At 42.0% G+C, this 27934-nt stretch overlaps 1 protein-coding gene across 1 annotated transcript; it reads right to left on the bottom strand.

Moving 5' to 3' along the window:
- Positions 1 to 843: 843 nt before the first annotated feature.
- On the bottom strand, positions 844 to 25888 carry WRNIP1 (WRN helicase interacting protein 1). The gene is made up of 7 exons (XM_051609880.1): positions 25313 to 25888; positions 14172 to 14363; positions 12936 to 13180; positions 6917 to 7146; positions 3002 to 3157; positions 2098 to 2177; positions 844 to 1623 (listed from the first exon to the last, which is right to left on the bottom strand). Exons 1-7 carry the CDS (start codon positions 25841 to 25843, stop codon positions 1348 to 1350), a joined length of 1710 nt encoding a protein of 569 aa, XP_051465840.1. The 5' UTR covers positions 25844 to 25888; the 3' UTR covers positions 844 to 1347.
- Positions 25889 to 27934: the final 2046 nt, after the last annotated feature.

Below are 27934 nucleotides of genomic sequence, written 5' to 3'. Positions count from 1 at the left end.
GAAGTCCATCAGGTAAACAGCATGGGCCCAGTAACAAAGGTACATGGGGTACGTAGCAAGCAAATCCTGAGTAGTTATCAAGCAAATCCAGCTGTAAGTGTGCTGTGCTGCTGTGTTGGTGGCAATTTTCAGCAAAGGCACATGTCCTTATCACTGGTGGCCAGCTTATTGTACTGCACTTTGAGAACTGTGGACAGTTGCCTCAGCAGCTTCTCAGCCTGTCAGTAATGAAAACCTTCTTTGCTAATTATCTGCTGTAATTCTAGCCAAACATGGTCGTCTTCTGCTATCCAACTGCTGATTAGCACAGTCATACACTCCTTTAGTTGCTGGCTTTTCAGCACACTGGGCCACTGCACACTTAAGAAGGATTGAGAAGAAAAATAATCAGCACTTAAGTGAAGGAATGTTGTCAACATCAGGGACGGTTCTGTGACTGTACATTCCACTTCCTGAAATGTTCAGGCAACAGCAATCTTGGATGGAGATATGTTTTCAGTAGGAAAAGGAAGCCAAACTCTGTAACAGCAGGAAGTCAACTTGTGTCTCTCCACTTTCCAATTCAAAGCTGCTGAGATTCCTGAAGCATAACTGGACATATGTGAGCATGTTTCACTAACAGGAGACTCCTTTCTAAAAGCACTTCCCAAAATGTCACCACACAATAAAAAATTTAAGTCACATGCTTTCAAAAACTAATATAATTCAGCTATTTTCATTACTATTCTACTTCCATAAGGATTTAATCTTGCTCTGGAAAGTAGGGATGATAAAGTTAAAGGAATCTCAAACTTTCAAAACCATGCTGCTGTAATAAGTATATTCAAAGAAATGTAAAAACACTATTTTTAACAGCTTTATTGGTTTAATAAATGTTCTTGTACAAAATTAGTTTCTGGAACATCATAAGAGCAGTAATTACACTGTAATTATTTTTTTAACTGTATTTTAGCAGAGGGGGTACAATTTACTCTTTTTCAGAAAATAAGCATTCTCAAAATCTGAAACAGATACTGATTTTTAAAAAGCAGCACAATCATATTCCTTGTATCACAGCAAGAGCCAGAAATACAAATCTGATTTCTTCTTCATCTCATTTGAACCACTGGGTGACAGCATTATGCTGATAAAGCCTATTACTGTATTTCTACACTGCGTAACTGCAATACTTTATGAAACACATTCAGAATAACAGCAGTAAAACCAGAAGGATAAGAAAGTATCTGAAAGGCTCAGTGGCTTAATACTTTCAACCACAGTAATAGAGGCTAAAACTGCAAGGGGAATTTCCATCCCAGTACATTCCAGCCTGAGTCATGAAATCAAAACCAACTCTGAGCAACGCAGTCATGTTTTTTGTTCCTTGAAGAAGTCTGTTCCTTTCAAGTCTTCTGGTAGATAGTCCTGCTCCACAGGTTCCTTGTACATGGGGTTATATTTGTAGCCTTTACCATAGCCTAAGTTCTTCATGAGCCGCGTTGGGGCATTTCTCAGATGCAGTGGAACAGGCGGCAGAGGTCCTGTGTGCATTCTCAGACACTCCTTGACATTGCTGTATGCCCTGTAGACCTCTATAGACTTCGGTGCTCTGGCAAAATACACTACACATTGTGCTAGAATGACCTGGAAACAATAAAAGGAAACATGTTAACCGACTTATTTTAAGCTCTTTGGGAAAAGGTCTGTTGTTCAGGTTGTTTGTGTAGCATGACAGGGATTACACTTTAAACTGACCTCTGCCTGCTAGTATGAATATTGCTATATAACAACAACACAGCTCTTCACAATTTTCATTACTAGAAAGGAACAGCTACTTTAGAACATCAGAATATATTCTTTTATTTATAACAAAGAAGAAACAAAATAGAGCAAAATGCTGTTAGTTCACATACCATGTTTTAACAATAAATAAGCTGTGAAATTTATTTCAAACTACATAATTTTAAGAGCTCTCTTACTTGTCAAAGTAAGGGGGTACGCTCAATGAACAAGTAACTAAATTTGACTTGTCCTTGCAATCTCGGTTTCTTTTTATAACTACAGATTTGTTTTACAGTTTGCAGTACTTTTACATCAGTGAATTAATGAAGCCTTTACCTCACATTCTGGCATTCCAATAAAGTGACAGCCTTGATAAGCAGCAACTGCTTGTGTTAAAGCCAGAGGATCTGCCAGCCCTACAAAACAGATTCAGAGAAAAGCAGGTTAAAGTAAACTTACTTTACTTAGTCTTTTCTTTTTTCTTTTTTTTTTCCCTCCTGTAAAATGGAAGGTTATCCATCCACATTTCAAAGTTGCTTTTGCAGATATTGGAACTTCTGGTACAATACTTTGTAGTATGTAAGATATACTACCTCCATCCACATTCCTGTCTCGCCCCCAAAAGAAAGGTTTAAATAATTGGTATGATTTTCAGACTCGTACTGTTGCCACACGGTGGCAGCCTGAGCTGCCCGTGTATAATTCACTTTTTGGAATTGACAAAGAAATGGGGAAACATTGCTATAGAGACATAGCTTCCCAGATCTTGTAACTCTTCACCCCTCATATATGTCCATCTTTTACTTTGGGTAAGTCAATCAAGATGCCTTATATCTAGGGAGCCAGCTATCAAATCTGAGCTTTGCAAGTCAGGGTAGGCATTCACTTTTTAGAGTCATGTAAAAAACCAGACATCCCCAAATTACATATTCTCTGTGACACAAGTGGCTTACAGCACCTGAGTTTAAAAGAATCCATACTGATACACTGCCAAAGCCTGATCTAAAAAATATTTTGTTTCTCCTGCAACTGGTAATCGTTGCAATGACACCACATGTAGGTCTCTGTTGGCATATACAAAGTCTTTGTTGGATGTGGAGCGTTTCAGTATTTTGTACCTATTTTGCATATAGCAGTTCCGGGGTTGTTTCTTTACTAAAACACCAATTTTTGGAAACCAGAAGCCTGGCAGATCTTAACTCAACATGATTTTGTAACACGAAATAATGCAAATACTGACCTATATCTTCGCTTGCAAACCTCACCAGCCTCCTTGCCACATAGAGTGGATCCTCCCCACCTTCAAGCATCCGAGCAAGCCAATAAAGGGAAGCGTTTTCATCTGAGCCTCTCATAGACTTATGCAGGGCAGAAATGCAATTGTAATGTTCTTCTCCTATTTAGAAGGGGAGAAGAGATAACCAGAGCTCTTAGGAGGAAATTAAGTTAAATGCATTTAAGGGAACAGAATATATTTCAGTAGATCACAACAGGTAAACAATCTGCTTTTTCAAGTTCTTTTTAAGTATATATATGATTATGGTGTCCAATAATGTTCTCAACACCTTCATGCTTTGCCACATGGATCATTCCACTAACTACATAAGCATAACAGAGCAACTGCAGATGAAGAGCAGGGTGTTGTTTTAAACAGTGTAAGGCAGTGTTCAAAGTTGATTTTGGTACCTAACAACCTTTCCTTCAAAAGAAAAAAAAACATAGATATTTTACGCATTTAGGAAGAAAACTCTGTATCAAATATCTCATAATTGACAAGGAATAAAGTGTGAGCACACCCAAACCACCAACCATTGTCTTTAAGAAGACAACTGAAGAATCAGATAAATCCAGTCCTATATACTAGTGATATTTTATGAAAACAAATTTCACATCAACTAAAATGTGAAAATAAAAGGTGCAGTAAATCAAACACGAATTTGCTGTATTATATAGGGCAAGAAAAGGAAACATTGCTGTGGATATATAATGATGGCACACTACACAATCTGGAGGAAATGGGATCACAGCACACAACCCTGGCCAGCCCCTAGGAAATGCTGAGTTCAGTTGTGGACACCTGCACTACTGATACAGTCCTGAAAACTGTAAGCAGCTGAAATAAAAAAAAAACACAACCAAAACCTACAATGCCAGACTTCTATATAATAAGTGGGAAGACTGAATGATTTAAAAGGACATTTTCTTAACATTAAAGTTTAATATAATATTAGATACAGACTCCAAGGAGAAACAAAGCCATTCCACAGTTCTTTTAGGGTTACAGTTAAAAATAGAGGGTCAACCTCACAAACACTGAACAAGACCCTTTCTGCTCAAAATTTTTCTCTGTGCAGCTGGTTTTGATTCTTATGCATTTCTTTTAACTAAACTTGTAAGAGCATTTTGTTGCAATATTGTTGTTAAACTTTTCACATAATCTGCCTTTTTTGGTTTTTAAAGTGCCTGGCATTCCTTGGCTCCCAGCTAAGTGTGTATTATAAAGGCAACTGGCTGCATGCTCAGCCATCTGTTAATATTTCTCTTCTTCCTACGGCTGAAAGGATTTACAGTCTCAGGGCTGTATCAGAACACATCAGTGTTGCTTGTAGGCCCTACAAAATAAAAGGCCACATGCTTAAGTTTTAAAACCAAAGCCCTCATACCACTGCAACTGCTCCTTTCATAGCCAACAAGACCTCCACCACCCAGGTCAGAAACTGGGTCCCTCTCCCCGTGTCGCTCTTCATGCTGCAGTGTGGCTCTGTGGGGAATTCAACACATGCGCTGCCGGCGTACGCAGGCTGGCAGACAGCTATTTTTGCTGGGGCTCTACACAAAGAGCCCTCTGGTATGCAGTCCTTGCTCGTGCCAACACAAACAGCATGTCCGTGCTCTGTCACAACACTTGAGTTAGTAGCAATAAACCCAAGCAGCTGAACTCGCATCGTCCTCTTGGAAGAGGCGTCTCTTCGTCTCTTAAAAGTAAGGAAGATGGCCTTTAAATATCTCTCTAGAGGATACACTCGCCCCAATTTTTTTGCTGGAGTGCTTTTATACATTGCTTGGGCTACTGTAAAGTGTCACACTTGGGGATACCAGTTGGAGAGGCAGAAGGAAACCAGCAGATAGGCTGGGACTAGAGATACATACCTGCAGGGGACTTCGGAGTATGCAGGCTGAGAAAGAGGTAAGACTTAGACTTAGACCAGACTTAGACTTCTTCAGAAAAGCTGTGCAGTTGTACTTTAAATGCAGTTTAAATTAAAGACTAAGTACAGTTACATGCACCAGACAAAAAGATTTTCTGCTTCTTCTTAAACAAATACAATTCATATGTATATCCTATGTGAGATAATAGAAGCAGTTCAAAAAACATAGAATGTTTTACAGACCTTTTTTTACTAGCTCTGTCTCTCAGGCTGGTGAGCCAACATACAGATTTTGGACTTATCAATTAATTCCATTAAAAGACAGACACATGCTAACTTATCACTGCTGCTCTGCATCCCAGATACCTCTTGAAGTCAAAACGGTGAACAGTTTTTGGAATCAAAATACATTTTTTCTATGCAGTTCCAAAAAGAAAGAAGATACTACATAGGAGGCTTTCTGAAGGACAGGATTTTCTAGTGACAGATGTATACAGATGCATAAATCTTGTTGATTTATGCCCCTGAATTGCTTTATGTGCTCATGAAGAGTTTTCCAGCTAATTTAAGATGCTGATTTATCTAAAGTCTTATTGGCAGAAGACAGGGATAAGGCCTGACCAAAATTAACATCTGAACTTAACTGACCAACATTAATATCCCTGTTTATAAGGTAGTAGGCAAAAGTAAAATCACAGTCCCTATGTCACATTATTTCCTGTCTTAGCCAAGGGTAAACATCAACTGCTCATCCATAAAAGGCAGAAGAAAGCCCTGGAAGATTGACAAGAGCAACAGCATGGATAAAAAACTCATTCTGGTCCAGAAGAAACATTAAAACATTTTGGCATGAGATATCTTCTCTTTCCTCCTCCAAAGAAGAGGATGGAACAACTGTCTTCTAGACAACAAAATAAATTAACTTCAGTTTAACACATTCCCAGTCTTTACCATAACTGAAGTTATGTTACCACATAAGACAGCGAGAGAAAATCCTGCAATTATTCTGATATTTATCATTTGTATTTTTCTTTTCCCTCCCCCTGCCTACCCAAAACTTCTCAGCTGCCATCATATCCATATCTGCCCAGCTGACTTTTTCCTGACAAGGCACCATCATTTCCTCTTTGCAGCAAGAAGGCTGCAAGCAGGAATATAAATTACAAACAAACTTGAGGAATCTCTTATCACAGGTTTTGAGAGGTGACAGTATATTGAGCATATCAGATACAGGGGCAAAGCAAAAATCAATCACTTCTCCAAACACTACTTGGCATAATTGTTTGACACTATCCTGCACAGTGATTCAAGTATTGCTGAAGAACTAGCATATGAATTAAAGGATATTAATCTAATCTCTAATACTCACTCTCTCGTTTGTAACTCTCTTACATAAAAAGTTATGGTGGCCAATTACTGCAATGCCTAACATTGCCAAGTCAAGTCACAAATTTAGCAAGAGTGGTTATCACATTAGGAAGCCTTACATGCAATTTGATTTAAGTGACCATCCCTAAGCAAGTCACAAAGTTAATTAAAGCAACTCTAAAAATAAAGAAACTGCTCATGTTCTCACATAACCTATTGTTGTGAAAGTAAGCACTTCCAAGACTTTTGGAGAAGTTCAAGTACAGTGGAAGATTTCCAACACTCCAAGAACAAATCTTCTCATCAAAATACTTGCCCCTTTTTACATTGCAACTGTCTTAGAAAATATTATAAAAATCTTAAGGAACAAATAATTTCACCATGCCACTGTTTGTAGAGGAGCAACCCTGCCTCTCACCTAACCTGCACTTCCTCAGTGGTGAAAGGAAATCCTGTTTAAGAGAAATTTCTGCGTGAGCCTGCTACACTGTAGGAAGAAGTTATTTTTAAGTCAAATTTCAGTACAATCACTATCTCACCAGAGCAACTGGTATGAGAGGGAAAGAAGAAACAGAAATGATATAGGCTACCAGCTTTTGAGAATGCTGCATATCTCCAAGACTGTATCAGGTACTCACCTGCTCGGTCATAAAGGATGTGAGATCGCTGCAGCCCTTCCTTTACATGCTCGTCTGTTATCAGAATGCCATCTGTAGAACCACCTTTCGGAATATTCAAAGGAGTGGTCTTCCCCACCGCTAACCTGGCCTGAACTGCTAACTGGAGCCCATTCAGTCCAGTCCTTGCATCACCATCACACAGGTATGCTAGCGTATTTAGAGCCTTCTCCTCTATGTACACCGGCAATCTGCAACAAAATAACAATGCACTGTTAGCTCCCAACACACTCCCCTCCTTGTGCATTATGCTAGAGAAGGTATTTGCTTACAAAGCTTGAGAGGCTGCTGGCTTTAAGGTTTTGTCTTAATTTGTTCTGTCATGATTGAGCATTGCAGCGCCTGGGAGAACACAGTGGGACTCAACCTCTCCTCCTCTTGCCCCTGTGTGTGTTAAATACAACTGCACATGATAAACGTAGGACAAGAGCTGTCATTTTGGCCCCTTTACTTTTATTCATCACATTAAGTTCAATGGAAAACTAGACTTAGGGTATGCTAAAATACAATTCTGGCACAGTCAGTTGAACTTCACAAGGTTTTACTTCATCAGCATTTCATAATTAGCACTTCAAATACCTTGTTGGAAGGACAATGAAAAGGCAGGAAGCTATCCAAATCCACAAAAAGGTAATGTCAGGGTTTCCAGACACAAGAATCCATTAATCTTCATTAACTACCTCTTCCTCCTCCTTGCAAACCCATTTGTCACTTATCACACAAAAGAAAAAGACAGTAGGTGCTGCAAAAAAATTCAAGTCAGTATCTGAGCCCTCACATGCTCACAGGTGAGAGGTAAAGCTTGTAAAGCTGAAATTTTAATCCATAGGACTGCAAGTGAAGGCTGACAAATGTCTTCTAGGGCCATAAACCAGGCTGCACAGAGTAGGCATCAGGAATCACATCCTGTGGGAAAAATAAATCTTTCTAGATACACATACACATCTTGTAATATTTTTATATCTATTATCTATTCCTTCTATCTATTTGATATACCTAGGAAAAAAAAAAAACAACAAGCATGCACAGTGGAACTCCAAAATAACCTGTCTCCAGGTGTTTCAAAGACCTTTTTTGTGTTTGAGTAGGGAAGCAGAAGAATGTAACAGTACAGGGACTTATTCAGTCAAGCATCTCATGCATCAAATCCCTTGAAAATCAGGGAGCAATGTTCAGCCCCTCGGCTTTACAGGTGGGCACCAGATTTTTCTATATGCAATGAAAGAAGCCAGCAAAGAAAGTAAAAGGTATTTTTAAAAATAACTGAGCAGGCACTACACACGTGTCCTGCTGCTAATGCCTTCATCAACTGGGAACAAAACCAAGTATGCTGCACAATGAGCAAAGACTTTGGACACGCCAGCAATGCAGACTGAAGAGAAGGTTTCACCTGCTAGGCTTAAGCTTTTTGCTTGCTGTTTGTAAAGAAGAACATGCACTTGAGGTTTTCTCACACCAATACCCAGAACTGCATTCAGTGACTGCAAGTGAAGTGGAACTACTGAGAGCACTAAAAGGCAGGTCCTGTGCAGCAAGAAGCTAAGAAAGGTCTGACCCAAACAAAGCCAAAGCCTCAGACCACTTTTGCCATTTATTTGCTAGTTAGAAGCTGGGCAAGAAAGCTGAGTTGTATTCCTGTCTCTTCAGTTTCACTATGGGACTCCAAGTGCCCCGTTAACTCAACACAGCACAAGAAATTACTATTAAAGGAATTGAAACAAATATGCACAAGGAAGTAAGGAAAATCTGGTTACAAGCAAAGGTTTTGTCCATTTCCATGGTGAAATCCAAGTTATAACACTTTGGTAATGGAAATTCCACTGCAAAAATGTGTTATGTATTAGATTGATCCAGTCCATGTCTGCAAAAATAGCATGATACACAGGACATGATAAAGCATGAGAATAAACAGAAAATTTCTACCTAGAAGCTGTCTGCACGGCATACTGATAAGAATCACTGATTGGAAATAACATAATGCTTCCCTGTTCCATAATCTCAGCTCCACTCAACACTCAGTATTTCAAAATAATATTATTTCATACTCAGAATAACTACATTCAGTTATTTTTTCTGAGGAATTAAAATCTTAAATTCGATATTTTGCATTATTTAATTTCACCAGGCAGGAGTTAATTTCAAAATCAGGAGGACAATTATTTCAATACCTTGGCTTCTTAAAGACACTCGCTGGACTTACGTTTTTAAGCCTATCCTGTCTTCAAGAAGCTCAAGTGTCCTGCACCCTTCCACTTCACCCAAATTCTGTACACCCTAGAACTGCAAGGAAGAATAACTCTCATGCTTTCTGACCCCTTCCCAAGCTCCTGATCCTCTTGCAGATGGGCAATCTTGTATTTTTTTCACTCTCCAAAATTGACACTGAACACCCACTGGATGCCAATGCTCAATGTTGGTACCTTGTAACCGATGATACTTGGAAACAAAAACATAAACAAGCCAAAAGGGACGCCGTGGGATCCATCACTCACTCAGCTGAAGGTGATATACTAGCTTAAGGAATGGAAAACTACCACTACAGGATAATAAATCCTTCTTCCAATTCCTCCTTATCTCCACATCCTCAAGACAGTTTGTGCCAAGAACCAACAAGAAACACATGATGAAATATGCATAAAACCTGTACAACACCACAGCATTTGATCCAATAACAAGAGGGTGTAAGCAATATCATAGAATAAATATAAGGAAGGTCAAGCAAGAATTTGTATGATGAAAATTTAAAAATAATTGAGCAGAACATGAGACAAAGTACCCAGTGCTTTTTTCACATACAAATCAGTACTTTCTTACTTTCTCAGTCCAGTTATTCTCACTAGACTGACTCCTTGACAGATTGCAACACTTCTACAGGCAAATACAATTCTTCATCTGAAATACTACAGTATGCATACGCTTATGGCCTTACAGCTTTGTATGTCACCTCTCATCCCAGCAACTGCTTCCTGCAAGGAAATTGGATGGATGTTCCAAAAAGGGAGTAATTTGCAGAAAGGTATGGAACACTGAATGCCCAGTGGAAGGCCATCTTCAACACTGTGATTTGCAAACCAGTGAATTCAAAACCTGTCAGTACTTGTAATACAGCCACTAACAAGCTGAACTGCATGATGTCTGGGCTTGCCAAGAGGAAACTGGGGATCCTTTCATTTCCCTCAGCTGTGTGCCTTCTGGGCTATCTAACTTCAAATACATTAATCCATGATCCAGTTTACTGTCTGACTGCAATTAGAGGTACCACTCTGAGAGCAACAACAGAATGATAAAATAAAAAAGCTAGGAAAAGAAGAATTTTATTTCTTCCATCACTATCACAGTACAAGTAGAGTGTATCAGTGTGCAACTGGAACAGTTTGTGCTATTAGTGAGACAGCATAAACTGCAGAAAGCACAAACAAAATGTCAGGAATATAAAGCATCTTTAACACTGACTTCTCCATAGTTTTCTTCTTTGTGAGTATGTTTCTTCCTTTCATATTCCCCAGTCTTTCACCTTAATTTACTGCAAATTTTAAGAGGCCCAATTTGATGACAGCAAAGTTTATGAAAATACAACACGAAGCACATCTTATCCTAAAGAAATCCAGAAACTCATATAAAGTCTCTCAAAGAAGCTTTGAGTGTGACAATGTAACAAAGAAAATGGTTTCAAAGTAGCTAACACCTCCTGCTAGTTCTATTTCACCTTTACAGCAAGCAAAGGTCTCAGAGGGATGAAAGAGAAACCAGGTGACCTGCAGCAACGATAGAAGCCAGATTTAAGAAATCCACCAAGAAAATTTAAGGAAACAGATTCAGGTAAAGGACACTCGCCTACTGATAACAGCTGAATGTGCATGATGTACACAGACGATGACACATACTGAATCACTCAGCAATGTAAGGAAGATTCACCCTCACTTTATTCCATATGATAATAGGAGACAGAGACCACAAAGAATCATCCTCTTCTACAAAATCTCATCTATGTCACCTATCGCGTCAGTCAAGTGATGTAATACCAAGACCATCTGACAAACTGAGGCCACGCATCACATGCAGGACTTCATGCTACACTTCTGTGGTTTGGGAAAGGAGACTCACAAAGAAAATTTAATCAAAAATTCAATATACACATCTCTTGTGCCTTCTGGCTAGAGCTGTGCAACGTTTGCAAAGTGGCCATGCCCCACATTTGGGGACATGATGCTTTACAGCTGCTTTTCCAACTGTGGAACAAAGGTGAGCACAGCAAACAACAAATTCAACTGTAATTTATGACTTTAATTATTCCTGAGGACAGCATGAATACTGTTACCTTCCTGTATCTAATGACAGTCCTGCTTCATAGATGGAGGTAGGTGAAGAGGTAAAAGACATGACACAGCTGCTCCAGCAGGAAATGAAGGAGCAGAAATGGTATGGACAGTGAAGCAAGAAGAAGGGAATTAGCAGAGACCAAAATCAGAACCACAGTAATGGACAGGATGACTTATAAGAAGCTAAACTCAGCAGCTACAGCATATATCTATCACAGACCAGAACCAGACAGTTGCAGGAAAGACAAGAAAGACTTAACACACAACTGCAACAAACGCTCCTGAATTCTGAACCCCAGTTTTATTTCCAAATGCTTGGCTCCCACGTTAGCCATTGGAGTGGGGCCCTCTCTCTCCACGGATAGATTTCTGAAACTGTGCTAGTCTGACAGTCTGCCTGCCAAACTTCTTTCTGTTTGATGAAGCACCACACCATTCTGTTTAAATCATCCATAGCTAACAGAAGGTCTAGCGAAACCCAAACCCAAACAACTGCAGCTGAAACTATGCCTTGTACTTTAATCCTGTACAGAAAGGAAACACTCTGAACCCCAGTAAGGGTGTAGCCACAACCACAGCTGTGACATTACATTAAGGCTGACATGCAGTACTGCCTTCTCTTCTAAAATTCACATTGCTACAATATGTAAAAGCTACAAATGAGCAAAGCATGAGGCAGGGTATCCTAAAAATAAAAAGGGAATAGCTTTCCTTCCCTGCCCTAACCCCAGCATTCAGGTTAGTGATTCTTGGCGCTTACATTTTGTAATAAAGGACAAAGTGGATTTCCTCTCGTTTATTTCATACAGAGTGTCTGCCCAATTACCCCCATGTCAATATACTGTGAACTGTTAGGACTACAGACAAGCAACAACAGGAAGGAAGTGTAATAACTTGCATGAAAGCAGAGCAGTACCAAGGGTTATTCTTATTTGCCAACTAGTCATTTCAGAAGGCAGATAATATCCCGTATGGAGAAACCTGGACCTCATTTTTTCCAAGACTCTCCTAAATGTTTAACAGGCCTCCGTTTGGCTTGGACAACAAGAAGGAAAGAAAACTAAAGTCTATCTTCAAACAACCTATAAACATGTTAAAGCAAGAGCCCCCCCTTCTCACAGCACACCATAAAACATACCACAGCACTTATCCTGAAACTAGAGGATAGTACTATTCTCTCTGATCTTATAAAAAAAAATTCTCAGAAAACAAAAAACCTTTTGTCTGGCACTTCCACATAAATTTCATATGGGATGCCCCATCGACCACTTAATGGTAACATGATGCTTTTACAACCAGTAGCAAGAAGTAACACGCATTAGGACATGATCAAGACACAGTTACAGGCTTCCACAGCAAATCCTCAGCAGCAAAACAGATTTAAATATCCTGGGAGGGTGAGTCAGGAGCTGCAGATCCAAGTATAAAACTCTCTCCTAATCCAGACAGTAAGATTTTGTTTTGGATGGAGAGAGACAGTGCTTTGAATTCTCTCTCTCCTGTCACTCCCTGACCCTGCCATATGCTGCCACTTCTTTTCTTTACTATCAGGAGTGGCTAGGGTTTCTCTTCCCACCCCCAACTGCTTCATCCTCTCCTTGGCAAGCAGTCAATTCCTCAGGCTGTGTGTGTTAACACCCTGCAGCCCATAAAGTACTCACTCTGAGCTCTCACTGCCGCTGCCAGTTGCAGAGCTGCCGTCCTTGTTGCCCTGGCTCAAAATCTGGACCCCTAAGGACCTCACAGCCCGCATCAGAATTGCTTCCATTGCCTCAACTGAGAGCTTCTCCAGGACGATCACCCGGCATCGGCTCAGAAGAGCAGCGTTGACTTGGAAGGAAGGGTTTTCCGTGGTTGCTCCTATCAGGGTCACCGTCCCACACTCGACGTGAGGAAGGAAAGTGTCCTGAGGATGGGAGGGAAACAGAAAAAGCTGATCTCAATCAATGACAACCTGAAACATTCCATGTGAGTAGGCTACGTTTTTTGTGTCTTGTGAGCCTTTAGGTTCCCAGCTGGTATGACAAATAACCTGACTGACAAGGCAGTGACAAGATCTGCTCAGCTACCTAAATGATTTAATTTGATGCACACTGCACATTATGGGCTGTTCACCTTAATACCTCGTGCCTGCACTGAGAATGACCCTATTAGCTGAAAAGAAACAGTGACAAAAATTTGCAGATTTTTAGTTTATCTATGTGACTTCAGTTTCTCACTTGGCAAACATAAGATATAATGAAATTGCCTTATGAAATATAACAAATAGTGAGGCTACTTCTAAATACTTTGAACAAATCTTTAGGGCTACAATTCCCTACCTATTTCTATAGGGTGGCTCCGAAAACTACAGGAAGACTGGAGTAGGGCTTGATATAGGAACTGTAATCCAAAGTACAGAACTCTTTGGTCTTGGAGTTTTTTTTTATGGCACAGGGGGGTTGGACTCGATGATCTTCGGAGGTCCCCTCCAGCCCCTGTGTTTCTATGATTCTATGATTAAAACAAAACCCTAGGCACATCCACATTCCAGACCTTTTTAGAGGTAACACACAATGCAACCCCCAGGGAGGAGGCTGAAATGAAGATATGTACAGCACATGTTTCTCAGATGACTTTGCAGAAATAAAACATCAGAAAAATGTCATATAAAGCCCAGCATATAAGTCAACTGTAAGTACAGCTCAGCCTTTTTTTTAAATCTCTGAATCCAAATAATTGAACATTGATTGGAAGTCAGTTATGAAATTAAATTTTTAATTTCTCCCTAACTAATCTACTAAAAGCAATAACATTGAAATGAGAAGCCTTAAGTAAGCTATCATCTTGAGGCAAAGTGGGAAATCTTACAGAAGTGCTGATAAAGGTTTTTTCCAAAAAGCAGCATAGTGTAATACCTGCTGAGATTTATTGAAACGATGGATCTCGTCAATAAAGAGGATGGTTTTTCTCTTAAAAAGTCTTTTTTCATTCTGGGCTTGGCTGATGACATCTCGAACATCATTTGTCTTGGCACTCGTGGCCGACAGTGTCACAAACCTCGTGCCGTTCTTTTTGCTGCTGTTGGCTATGATGTGTGCAAGCGTAGTCTGAAACAGCAATAAAAGAAAGCTTTGTAAAAATCATTTTGGACATGGAAAGTTCTCATTTGAAGGAAATACCTAAAGAACAAAGCTATATATTCTGGACATAGGGACAGTGTTGACAGTTTAGAGAGTAAGGTATTTTAGTTCATGCTATTCTAGCACACAGAAGATTTAAAAACTTCCTGCTAGAGGTAGCTGCCAATTCCACCCATGCATTTCTAATGCCTTCGCTTTAACCTACCAGACTTACTCAGTTGCAATACTGAAAAGGCCAGCAATGACAGCTGTCTCCTTCACCATGGAAGAAAAACTCTTGGCCAAATAAATTTCTGTCCCAGAAGACAGGGGGGCTGCAATTCACTGTGCAGTTATTTTCCAGAGTATTTTAATGAATAAAGAGCTGGACTACCCTAAGACACCTGCAGAAGAGTTCATGGTGCAACTACATTTAAGAAATACAAAGCTACAGTGTTGTTAATTAAAGCCTTCTCTGTTTTCACTGCACATAAAAATGAAAGGAATCAGAAAGCATTTCTCTACTGAAGCATGAGAATGTTAGTACTGAAAAATAACATGCGTACTTAAGAAAATGTGACTCTTTACATCTAAATAGTCAACAGTAATTAAATGCTGGCACAGGGAAGGAAAAGGCAGCTGACTGAACAAACTGTTGGCTGGTTTTAGTGAGCAGCCATGCTACTGTTCTTTCCTTATTGACAACTCCTTCAAATAGGAATTTCTGTACATGGAATCTCACTGGGCTTACCAAAGCACACAAGCAACCTCTGGTACTACCTCCCAGACAGATTCAGCACACCCCTGAACACATCACAGGCATAACTTTCAGATTTTCCTTCATAACCCTTAGCAAAGGCAGGTGTATCTCCATGTCCCAAGCAGAATGCATCTCTTTTTGAAGTACTGCTAGAGGAAAAAAGATGATTCTTCCATCGAGCTCACTTCTATTAAAGAAGGAGCCTGAGGAGACTGAAGATATGAGAGCCTCAGCAGCTGATGAGCAGGACAGGTGCTGACAAAACCACTTCAGATGATGTTCCAAGTACTGAGGTTAATGCAGCAGGTGCTGCCAACCTGATCCTTTTTGCAGGGAGGCTGCAGAAGCAACTACCTACGAACAGCTACCAGTGGACCTGGCAGGACCTTTCACTGCCTTAACAGAACTGCTGTCTTTTTAATGGACTTTTTGTCGCTGAAATGGCAACCATCCCAAGATGGGAAAGGGGAGGCTAAGGGGAAGAATGTATCATTATTTATTCTTGCTTTAGTTTAGTAATGGCTTGCTGATTGTCTTCAGAAGAAGTGTGATTTCATGCCCTGATACAAGACATACATCCTGTGCCAGATCCCCTCTCATTCCCTGGAGTTCAAAGCACCAGCTAGATATTTTTCCTCCTTGGATTGTTGCAGCAGACAGGACTGGAAAGGTGCTGCAAAATGCTCACAGCAAAACCTACACAAATCTGGATGATCTGGGAAATCAAAAAACAAAAGCAAAACTGTCTTTGAAAACTCAAATAACAAATAAACCCAAAGTTGGTGTTTCCTTACAAACGTGCCTCAACCCAGAAGGTACCTTCAGCAGATGTACCCATGAATTAATCCCTGAAAGCATGAGTACATCAAACCTGAGGATGACAAAGCAAAAATGTACCTCTTCCTACTCTAGAAGTAGCAGTGATGAGAGGGGGGAACAACAGTGGGAAAAAAATACCAACCAGGTATTCTTCTTGTAGTTCCACTTAAGCTCATGGCTCATACTGCATCCTGGCCCTCACTGACATGAAGAGACTTGTTATGGTCAGTGTAAGTCCAAGAACATGGCTAAACTGATGCATTAGAAGACTGCAGAGATCATTGCTTTTCTACACCCACAGTGAATATTTTTTTCTTTAGATCAATCAGCACACCTTGTAGTGAAAACTGCACGTCAAACCTGCCACATTTTTGCAAAACATTTAAATACTACTAAATTACACTTGTTAGCCAAAAAGAGGTAGAATCCCTGTATTTTTTGCTGTCAAATCTGACATACAAGCTTCAGATAGAATTTTGTTGTCTACAAACGCAGAGAGGAATTCTTTTTAAACACTTGCACACAAGTCCATACTTATACCGCTCATTTCAGAAGAAAAAAAATATAAAGAGGTTGACTGAAAGTTACTGTTAGACCAAGAATCTATTTGAAAACTGCTGCACAGCTCTCAGCCAGCATTTATCTCTCTTGCTCTGCCAACTTCTGGGTCAACAAAGGTTGTAATAAGAATAACATACATTGCTTTTCAAAAGCAGTGCTGGACGTGGACAGGCACGTTCACAGCCTCTTCCTTCAGTGTTGCACAATCAATCATTTAGCAAGTCAAACTGCCCATCACACACAGGTTGAACTTTCCCCGTTCCTCTGAAAGCCTTTCATTTCCCATAAGCTCCATCTTTTAATGCTGCTTTTTCTCATACCACCTCAAGCAAAAGTCAGTGACATGCTAGTATTGTTTTCTTCCTCTTTGCTCCTATCAGGTTACAACCTAGGGAACACACAACTCAGGAGAGACTTAGCTTAAGCAGGGTAGACTAAGAATGAAGGTACTAAATGGACTGCAACCAGCATGCTAAGCCCCTAGTTCCTCTCACTAAATTCAGGGGCAATGTATTTGAAGGATAAGAAGAAAATTAAAAATCTGATATGAAATAAGGCAGAATAAACCACACTTAATATCCTTCATTATCTGAAATAAATTCTGAAGTAAGTTTGACTGTTATATTAAGAAAAAATCTTTTAAAATAGTAATACTGATGTTGCAATTTATTATGAATCATATCTACATGTATTATGATACACATGTATCAGAACCAGCATAACAAGCAGGAAGAGGAAAACTAAACAAGTTGATATTCCACTCTTATTATTATAGAGGCATTTCTTCTTTAGATCTTATTTCTTCCTTATGGGGAAGAACAGAATTATTGTTTCTTGTCAATTAAGTGGTATTGTTATCAATGAAAACATGAGTAATGCTGAAAACTAACTTTTTGCTAACTGCACTCAAAACTACCCCTTACAGAGCTCACAACGTAACATCTTTGCCTCTTTCAGAAATCATTCCCAGTTGTTTTCCATTTTCCCACCAAACTATCCAAACTTGTACCTATGACCTCAACTTCTATGCTGAAAATTGCAAGACCTTCTCTGTTTAGACAGGCTGAACAAGTGCTATCATAAGCACCTACTCTGAAATGTGTGGAAACATATCCACCAAGCAACTAATGAGTGATACTTCCAACTTGAGCCTGTGATCACTTATTTCCAGATCTATTACACAACAAACAAACACTTAACCACTGAAACTCTCCTTCACCATCCTGGAAATGTGTTCATGTCAGCCCAGATGAAAATATCCTTTTCCAAAGGCAGTAAACATCCAAAATTGAAAAAAAACCACCAACAACAACAATCAAACTAACGAATAACCCAACAAACACCAATCAAATGAAATAAAAAACCAAACAACCAAACAAGCCCACTCCCAGGAAATACGCTACTGTGTCTTTCAGGTTTTGCTACAAGTTATGGATGAAATAAAAGCAACACTAGAGTCAAGCACACTTCTCACTGTCAGAGCAGATAAGTCAATCAGATCTGTTGTTTTGGTTAATCGGATGAATGTAATAGGACACCAGAATATTCTGTACATCTACAAGCTTCCTTAACTGGCCAGATCTCTGAATGTAATCTATTTCCCTACTCTCTACGCTACCACTAGTCAATGCAATTTCACTCATAGCTGGAAGAAAACAGTAAAAAGCAAGTCCAAATTAAGCCTATCCTATTGATGCTGACATTCAATGAGTAATATTATTTGCTTAAGAGTAAAGGGATCTTTTAATTTTTGCACCTCTTTACCAGGCCATTAAACTATGCCCACTGTGTTGGCCCACTGTGTTGACTCACCAAAACCCCTTCCACGATTAAAGTGGCACTGCCTACCTCCCTTCAGAAAGTGGAACTGAAAAAAATTGGAAGAGATTAGTGTATATGGTCAGATCATTCTCAAGAAGACTCCAGTCAAGAAGTTGACTGTGAAACCTAAGGTCATTCTTACCTCACTTTTATGGAAGATCAAGTATAGGGATCAGCCTGTGGTTGCCTGCTCATGGCAACTTTCCTTACTTATTCTTAAATTGTATAAATTTAGCAAAATGGTTATTGTAGATGTCAGACAGAGAAAACACATGGTCTCTCAGGTTACATCTACACAGTGCTCTGCAGTCATAGATGCAAGATGTGCGTAACATCTCACAGTTGTTCTGTTCCAACCTGACAGGCCTTTTCATTTCTTGCAACCTTTTCATTAGGACTTGAGGTTCATACTACACTTCATGGGAGCACACTGGGGCATAACGGTACAAGAGGTCTCCTTGCATCTGGATGGGTCCTTCCAAAATATGTGCTTCTCCTAACAAGTCTGGAAGGTTATGTATGGTCTGCTAGGCCATGTCTAGCTGATCAAAGCAGATCTGGCACAGATCTGCACTGCTGTATAGACTGTAGCACAGCATGAATTATTCCTGAGCAGGAATAATCTAGTTGGCATCTAGGCTTCCCCACCAAGTGATTTTGCTAATTTGTTTCAGAACAAACCACAGTATGAATTATCTATGCAGCAGGAATGACAAAAGACTGACAGCCTGGTGCTAGACAAAAGCCCAACAGGCTAGCTACAACTATAGACATGTAGGGTTTAAATTCCATTGTCAGAGTTCAGAACTGGCATCCTGCTTTTTTCTGTTGCCCTCTGACCCTGTATGTTTCCCTCTTCCTTTATTCTAGCCAGGATTTCCATATCTTTGCTTACATGAGGTTGGCATCAACAGCCCCTCCCCACCCCCAGGCGGGCAGTAGGCAGCTGGGCCCTGTTGTGGTTGACAAGCAGTTAAGAAAGGCCATGCTCTGTTTCACAGCCCTGAGTAAGACACCAACAGCGCCAGCATCCCTGGATGCCAGCCAGGGGAGCGGTTCCTTGAGATGCAGCTTAAAAAGCTTGGGTCAGTCTAGGTGTCACTGCTGAGCTGACCTCAAGCTATGTCACAGGCAAAGAGCAGGTTTGTGTCTTCAGGAAACCGGCAGGATGGCAGATGAACGTGGCTCGGGGACACTGGCTATAGAGATAAATACAACCAAAAGTGGCAGCAGCTGGCATTTATATAAGGGTAGATGCTATTCTTACCCATCTTGTTTAGCTCCTTGCACCCCAAATAGCCCACTGGGAAACTATCCGAGCAGTAAGGTGTCACTGAACAACAGCCACAGCATGTCTTTTACAGAACTTCCAGAATCCAAGTCAGACCAAGCACCGAGGCAAGGTCATTGTGTAATGTTTACTGAGATGGAGCTGCGCCTCCATTTGCTGCATCCAGATTTGTCTCCTTATATTCCAACTGCTTCACAAACACAACTGTATTCTCTCTTTCTAGAGAACTACCCTAAGTTATTCCTGATTTAGACTGGCATAGGCAAAATCAAATGCAATATATTTGAAGACTTCTGTCAGGCAACTGCAAAGACAAACCGCTTTTCAGAGTTGTCCTGGACTTTCACTCTATGCCGCTGTGAAAGACATAATCCATTTTCTGTTAAAAATCTCATGGTAATGAATCAAAAGAACTTATTACTTTAAATGGTTCAAATCACACCCCAAGCAGTATGAATAAGAGAAGGTAATTACTTACACTGAAGTAATCAAATAGCCATGTAGGTAACCACTTGAATTAGTAAAACAGAAAACACTGGAAGGAAGAGATGATAAACATGCAGGGAGCAAAATACATAAAATGGACTTGCTGTCTTTCAATGTGTCATACAGCAATATCTTGAATAAAAACCAAGAAATACATGGGAGTCCTAGATTTAACATATAAACTCAGTGAAGATTCGACAGAAACTTCAGAGACCACTTACTGGGGTTTCTAATGTTTTGCGCTCATACCAACACAACATATTTTGCCTAAGTACTAGATTGCAGTTATGGACCCCAGAAAAGTACACATTAATGTTATCTTTTGTAGGGAATGTGTTCTAGACACTTGCAGCCTACATTATTTTCTTGTTAAACAGCAAACACAAGAGAGAATGTTTACCGCATTTAAATACAGAATGTTCAGGTTTATAAGGCTTAAACTGTATCTGTGGCAGCAAAATTATTCAGCTCTCAAGTTACGCTACATCTCCCCTCCAACTCTTTACTAAAATTGGTGCCCTGTGACAGACAAGCAAAAATCTAAATCCCTGCATTAAGGTGTCATAAATCACAGCATGGCTTACTCGGATTACAGTAGGATTCATACAGGCTTTTTAAAATTTGCATAGTCAGGATGGACAAGCTAACTGTTCTTAAGTTAATAACCATGGCATCTCTTTGAGGTAGTGTTTCTTCTTCTGGCCTGTGTCTGGTCAGCTTCTTAAAAGCAGAAAATACCTGCTTGTGTTCAACACTTAATAGTGACAAAAGCAAAAAAAAAACCAAAGAGTCTAAGCCTTGTCACCTAGGGTACATTGGCTTCCTAAGAAATCAGAATGAAAAATTAAAAGCACAAAAATCATGCTCCCTTAAAATTACACAATATAGATGGAAATTAATAAAAAATAAACCCACAAAATAAGTACCCTGGTCTTGTTTTCTCAATTTTGATTGTGGTTCCTTGAAGTGCACCTGAAGCTAAAATCAACTTGGGCAGGGCAGAGGAGTATAAGCCACATGTATTTTCACTCAGGCATCTGGCTTTATAACTTTCTTGATAAAAATTCTCCAAAAGTACTCTTGACTGACAGTACAAAATACCACATTTACAGCGGTTTAATAGCCAAGATTATTCTCTTCTTGCTTAGAAAAGTTCTGGTGAAATACTTCTCATAAAGGTCCACCCTGATAAATGATTCAGAAATTAATTTGAAATTGGCCCCAAGGATTAATTCCATCTTCAGTTATTTATTTTATCCTTAGTCCTGCTCTACCCTTTCCAAAAGAAGTATCACTTAGCTTGGCATTTGGCTGCAGAAATGCAAGAAATCACAGATGGGCAGCAATAATCAGATTCCACGGGTAGCAGGAGCATCAAGAGGCTTAAGGAGTCTGTGACCATCTTACACAGCACTTCTGATTTTAGATCAACCTATCTAATTATACTCCTATTTAAGCACCTACCCTCTAATGTAAAGGTATTTTATTTGATGGGCAGAGCTTAGCATGTGGGCTTGTAACATTTGAAGCTACGTAGCATGCAATTTCTTCATATTTTTCCCACTGAAAGAGACTGTACTTAACAGAGCAAGTTTTTTATAATCAGTCCAACCAGATCCTGAGGTAGTGAGAATACTTACTTCTCCTTCACAGTATCTTTCAAGTTTCAAGCACTAAGTTATGCAGTTCTTCACATAAAAAGTTAAATAGGCTTCCTTTTCATCTGTCCATCCTCTACTTTTTTCAGGTTACTTTGTCACTAAATGTCTTCTTAGACATTGCTATACAAATGCAACCCAAATCATAAGTGAACGAAGCAGGCAGGCAACCACAGAGTTCTTTTTACATCTGTAGTGGGACTATTATGACTTGCTTGTTAAATCTATAAGGAGAGGAACTTATTTTAAAATATCCAAGTACAGGATAGAACTTCCAGCCATTCATCTGAGACAACACCATTTTATGCGGAAGAAGGCCTGAGATAAAACTATACTCTAGCACCATCCCAGAAATACAGACACATGTGGGTGAAAGGAAAAGGCCAACTTTTTGCAGTAGGAATTTTTGGTTCAGCCAGGAATGGATGGTCCATCAAGAGCTAGCTGAAATTAGCATGTTACCTCAAAACTGAGTAACCAAGAAAGGTGATGAGTTACTCAACAGCTAATTGGAGAGAGAAAGTGTTAAAAGGTAAATTGTGGAACTGTTCCTTGATGGGGCAAAAGATACAGTCTTAAGCCAGGTCAGGTTGTCTTTCTGGACTTTAGTAGAGCCTTTGACACTGTCTCCCACAGCATTCTCCTTCAGAAACTTGTGGCTCTAGGCTTGGATAAATACAAGTGCGCTGGATAAAAGATTGGCTGGATGGCTGGGCCCAAAGAGTGGTAGTTAATGGAGTTAAATCTGGCTGGCATTTGGCCACAAGTGGTGTTCTCCAGAGTTCAGTACTGGGGCCTCTTCTCTTTAATATCTTTATCAACGATCTGGATGAGGGGATCGAGTGCACCCTCAGAAAGTTTTCAGATGACACCAAGCTAGGTGGATGTGTCAATCTGCTAGAGGGTAGGGAAGCTCTATAGCAGGACCTAGACAGGTTAGATCAGCAGGCCAAGGTTAACTGTATGGGGTTCAACGAGGCCAAGTGCTGGGTCCTGCACTTGGGTCATAGCAACCCCATGGTAAGCTACAGACTTGGTGATGTGTGGTTGGAAAGCAGTAGATTGGAAAAGGACCTGGGGTAGTAATTGATAGTTGACTGGATATGAGCCAGCAGTGTGCACAGCTGGGTAAGAAGGCCAATGGCATCCTGGCTTGTATTAGGAACACTGTGACCGGCAGGAATAGGGAAGTGATTGTCCCCATGTACCCAGCACTGGTGATGCCACACCTTGAATACTGTATTTAGTTCTGGGCTCCTCACTAGAAGGACACTGAAGTGCTGGAGCATGTCCAGAAGGGCAATGAGGCTTGTGAAGGGCCTAGAGCACAAGTCCTGTGAGGAGCGGCTGAGGGAGCTGTGGCTGTTTAGTCTGGAGAGGAGGAGGCTGAGGGAAGACCTCACTGCTCTTCACAACTACCTGAAAGGAGGCTGGAACGATGAGGGGGACAACCTCTTCTCCCTGGTGATGTGTGATAGGACCAGAGGGAATGGATGCAAGCTGCACCAGGGGAGGTTTAGGTTAGATGTTAGGAAGCATTTCTTCACTCAAAGGGTTGTCAGGATTTGGAATAGATTGCCCATGGAAGCAGTGGAATCACCATCTCTGGATGCATTTAAATGGCATGTGGACCTGGTGCTTAGGGCCATGATTTAGTGTTGGTCTAAGGCTGGACTCGATGATCTTGGAGGTCTCTTCCAGCCAAAGACATTCTGTGATGACTGATGAGCAGTAGAATTTGAACTCTGCAAGAAGCAAGCCTATTAAATGTAACTCCACATGAGGCATATGGGTGAGGAAGACAGCTCATGAGAAAGGAGAGTGATAGCTATGTTATTACAGGCATGTAACAGATCACTCCGTTATTCAAAGACAGTACCACAGAAGGTTCCTAAAGAGGACCTAAAACACAAGCATAAGCTGTCACAAATGCATGAAAAAACATTTCCATAGCCAAAAATGGTGGGTTCATTATATCACAACCCAAATGCTACTGAATTCAGTTGTAATTTAGAGACTGTATGCAGCTTTTGGTTTGTAATTACTGCATTTGTAATAGCATTTTTCTCTAAGGGGCTTCATGAAAGAGGAAGCAGGCAATGTTGATGCAGACAGCAAACCCAAGGCAGAAGAGTATGGATAAATATGGAAGTAGGCCCTTGAACATGTTACTCATTCAATAAGGTGGATTCCTATTTATTAAATAACTTAAATTCACTTCTCTCTCTGCTTCAGCCAATCCACCTTCCCTTTAATGAGTTTCTAGAAACAGCCCTTCTTTGCCTCATCATCCTCATACCTCTCGCTTTCTAGTATTACCTTGTTATTCTAAAGAAAGTGGCAATTATTTCAGTTCACCAGCTGGATCTTTTCAGGTATATGTTATCTAGCCTAAACAAACTGTTGCATCATTGCTAACATTATTAATCTATTATTCTCATACTCTTTATTAACTGTGACTAACTGGCATCATTATTAAAATACCATACATATCAAGTCTCTTTTTATCTTCAAGTATGCCGAGAAAAGCAAGCTGCTGCTCTGTTCTTAACTTTCCCGCTAGCATTAATTCATCAGCCATTATTTTCCCAGATATCCCACGTGTACTCTCACACACAATGAAGACATCTGTATATATAATACACAAAACTTAGTGCTGTGCACACCTTAGACTGACAGTAATAATCGCATATTTTCCTTGCTTAGCCTCACCCTCTGCAAATTTGGAATAGAGAAAAAGTAAAAAAATGAAGGCAAGATTTTTCAGTGTTCCGTCCTGACCACACCTGAGGCGTTCATTTGGTCCTTCCTCCACTACAGCTGTGGATCCCTTCACTGCTGTGCTGTAATTACAGTGCCTTTTGGAATTCACCACCATCAGTCCCACGTACCCTAACAGAGGCAGAACCAGAGCGTTCAGCAGTCAGGTCCTGCAAAGACCAATCACTTTCAGAGCGTTTGTTTATAGGTGGATGAGTGCCTGGCCACAATGTCAGCTCCCTTCCATACCTGAGCTGCCTTCCTTCAGGGGACAGAATTTGTAAGCTAAAGCAAACCCTACAGTAGCAATCCGCGGGAATTTCACTGGATTTCTTAGACATTTTTACAAGTTGTGACTGGCTGCTGGTTTTACGCTTATCTTCTTACGTTCTAGTTAACCACTTTGGAGTTTACCCAGTCTAAATTATGTGAAACCAACACGAGCACCGTGTCACCACAGCGCGGGCTGCAGGGAACGGGGCTGGTGGGGGTGAGCCCCTTCCCTTTTACCCCGGCGGCAGGCTGCGGTTCTGTAACCCCGGTGCAAACCCGCGGGCACGGACCGATGTGAAAGGCACGAAGCCAAGACGACAGGAAACGCGAGCGCGTTCAGAAAAACAAACGCGTGCCCCCCTCGGGAAGTTCACGGCTCCCGGCAGCCACACGGAACACGGCACATCCCACCGGGGCTGCACGGCGGGAACCAGGGCCCGGGTCGCTCATCACCGTCCCCGCCCGGGCCCAGGCCGAAGGGGCGGCGGGGCCCGGCGCTGCCACTCACCTTGCCGCAGCCCGGTGGCCCCCAGAGGATGAGGGAGGGAACTTCGTGCGACTCCAGCAGGGACCGCAGCAGCGTCTGGGCTCCCAGCACCCGCTCCTGCCCCACGTAATCCCCCAGCGTGTCTGGCCGCAGCAGCTCGGCTAAGGGCTTCCCCTCCAGCTTCCGCGCCAGGCTCGCCCCGCCGGCCGCCGCCGAGCCTCCCTCCTGCGGCTTCACGGCGGCCTCCTCCCGCCCCGCCCCGCTCCTCCCGCCGGCGGCTGCCGGGCTCTGGCCGCCGCCGCGGCCCTTGTGGAAGAGAGAGAAGACGGGGGACGCGGCGGCCGGGCGGGCCTCCTCCGGCTCCCCCTCGGCCCTGCTCCCCGACGGGGCCGCGGCGAGGCGCGGCCGCTTGCAGGGGGGGGACGAGCCCGGCTGCCCCTCGCCTTCCCCGGCCTGCAGGCACCGGTCCAGGTGCGAGTTAATGTGCGCGCCCGGCAGCTCCCGCAGGCACACGGGGCACCGCACCAGCGGCTCCCCCCCGGCGCCCTCCATCGGGCCCGGCCGCTGGGCAGCCGAGGCGAGGCGAGGCCGCGGCAGGAAGCGGGGCCGCCGGCTCTGGGGCCCGCAGCCCTTCGGGAGCCGTAGTCCGCCCGGCCCCGCTCCCCACCCTCCGCGCCTGCCGCGCCCTGGAAGCGCGGGAGCGGGCTGGGAAGGCCCGGGTGCCCGCAGAGCCACCTGAGAGGGGCCCGCGCTCTGCCCCTGCACTCCTGGGTCCGGCTACCCAGGAGCCTGGGATAATCCCGTCCGCACACGGGGCCCAGGTATTTTTCTCTAGTTCCTTCCCCGTAAGGGAGGGCTTCTTTTCTACACCAAAAAAAGAGAGCAAAACCAGCGCGTTTCTAAGAATCCTGCTATCATCCGCCTTCCTGATTGGCGAACTAGTTCTCGGCTTCCACTTGAAGTGCTAGTGCTTCTCATTTTCCCTATGCGTATTCAGAGGGTAGGGGGTTTTTGTGGAGGGCGTCTTTCCAGCCTAAGGGGGGGGGTATTAAATGTGTTAATGAGGTAAGTTCACAGGAGGTTTCATGAGCTATTGGTTTTGTTGTCGGCTTTACTTAGCGCTTAAGGCGGAAGAGGTTGGCATCTTCCGTTCAGCTGTATTTCACACCGAGATAAGCTCAGAAACACCCCCCTTTCCATCAGTCACCTCATTGCAGGTAAATTCCCCAGAGGCAGAGGCCTGCCTGCCCACGCTTAGCTGCCTCCGGAACCAGTGCTGCTCTTTTTCTACCTTGTCTTAAGGTGCTGGACAATCTGTTCAGGATGGGCAGTGTCTCTGTGGTTGCGATTCCAGGGAGGGGTAAGGGTTGTGGCTGCTGGCTTGGTGGCGCGCAGGTGTTCAGCCAGCACCTGCCTCCGCGGGGCCGCGCCGCCAGGCCTGGGGAAGGGGTGGGAGAAGAGCAGGACCGCACCATCCTCGTTCAAGTGGTCTGAAGCTCCGTGGAGCTACGTCGGGGTTCGTGCTGATCGGTATCGTTAAGGTCTGTGTATTTGGGAACCCAGCTGGTCGTTCACTGGAATATGTGAAGACTTAATTCTCAGTTGGAGAGCTACCAATAATTTTTTATTTATTTATTTTTCTTTCTAAAGAAAATACATCTCTTGGATTGCACAGAATGCAGGGCAGGTTATATTTGAAGGAAAAGCATAGTAAGCAGTACCATTTGCATCCTAATTTACCATCTGAACTTGACACACTAGTAATTCTTTCCACGTTACATCTTGTTTTCTTTCTTGAATTATGTATTTAGGTTTAATTATATACTGTTACCTAATCGTTCCCAGCTTGTAAAATTCAGGTCAGTCGAATGTCAAGATGTGTCAGGAGGTAAACAAGTCTAGCTACTGGCTAACGGTACCTGTGCCCAGGCTTAAATTTTGAAAGTGTCTGGTTTGAAAATGACCAAGAGGCCAGAAACAAAGTTTTTATTTGAACTGAATATGGAGGCTGAAGGACTGAGTTTCTAGCAAAGTACTTCAGGACCTAACCTATCATGTAATCCTAGTTCTGGCTGAAGTGGTTATGATCGAAAAGCAGACGATGAAAAGAAAAGGGGCTGATTTTGGTTTCTTCTTGGCTGGTACCTCTTTGCCTGCTCATTCAATTTCTAACTGTTTTAAAAAACATTGACTTTATATTTTTATTGTGTACCTGCTGTTATCGTACAGAAAAAGCAGTAGGTCTGTTATCCCCTGTGCATACAGTTAGGCAAGTTGTTGTCTGTGTTTCTATGGTGTCTGTATGGTTTCTCAGTGTGTAAGTTAAGGTGTGGTTCATGAAGCCAGCTATTTTGCTTGAAGTGACAGACTGGCTTACTGAGGAAGACCCAGAAGAAAGCATCTCCCAGGCCAAAGGTAGGGGATGTAAATGATGAGGGGAAGGTTTTAACACTCCTTTGGGGGAAATGGAGCTCAACACCCAATGGATCCCTTTTTTTCCTCTTTTCTGTTTAATATGCTGGAGGGCCATAGCCTCCCATTGCCCGGTAGCATAAGACCAGGATGGGGCTGCTTCTCTGGGTCTTGAGGCACTTGGGTCCTTCTCTGAGGAGGCACTTGCAAACAAATTTGACTGTGTGGACC

This window comes from Apus apus, chromosome 2 (genome assembly GCF_020740795.1).
Source record: "Apus apus isolate bApuApu2 chromosome 2, bApuApu2.pri.cur, whole genome shotgun sequence".
In the NCBI taxonomy this organism is placed as follows: Eukaryota; Metazoa; Chordata; class Aves; order Apodiformes; family Apodidae; genus Apus; species Apus apus.
The sequence above is the reverse complement of the archived record's forward strand: the minus strand, read 5'-3'. Positions and strand labels throughout refer to the sequence as shown.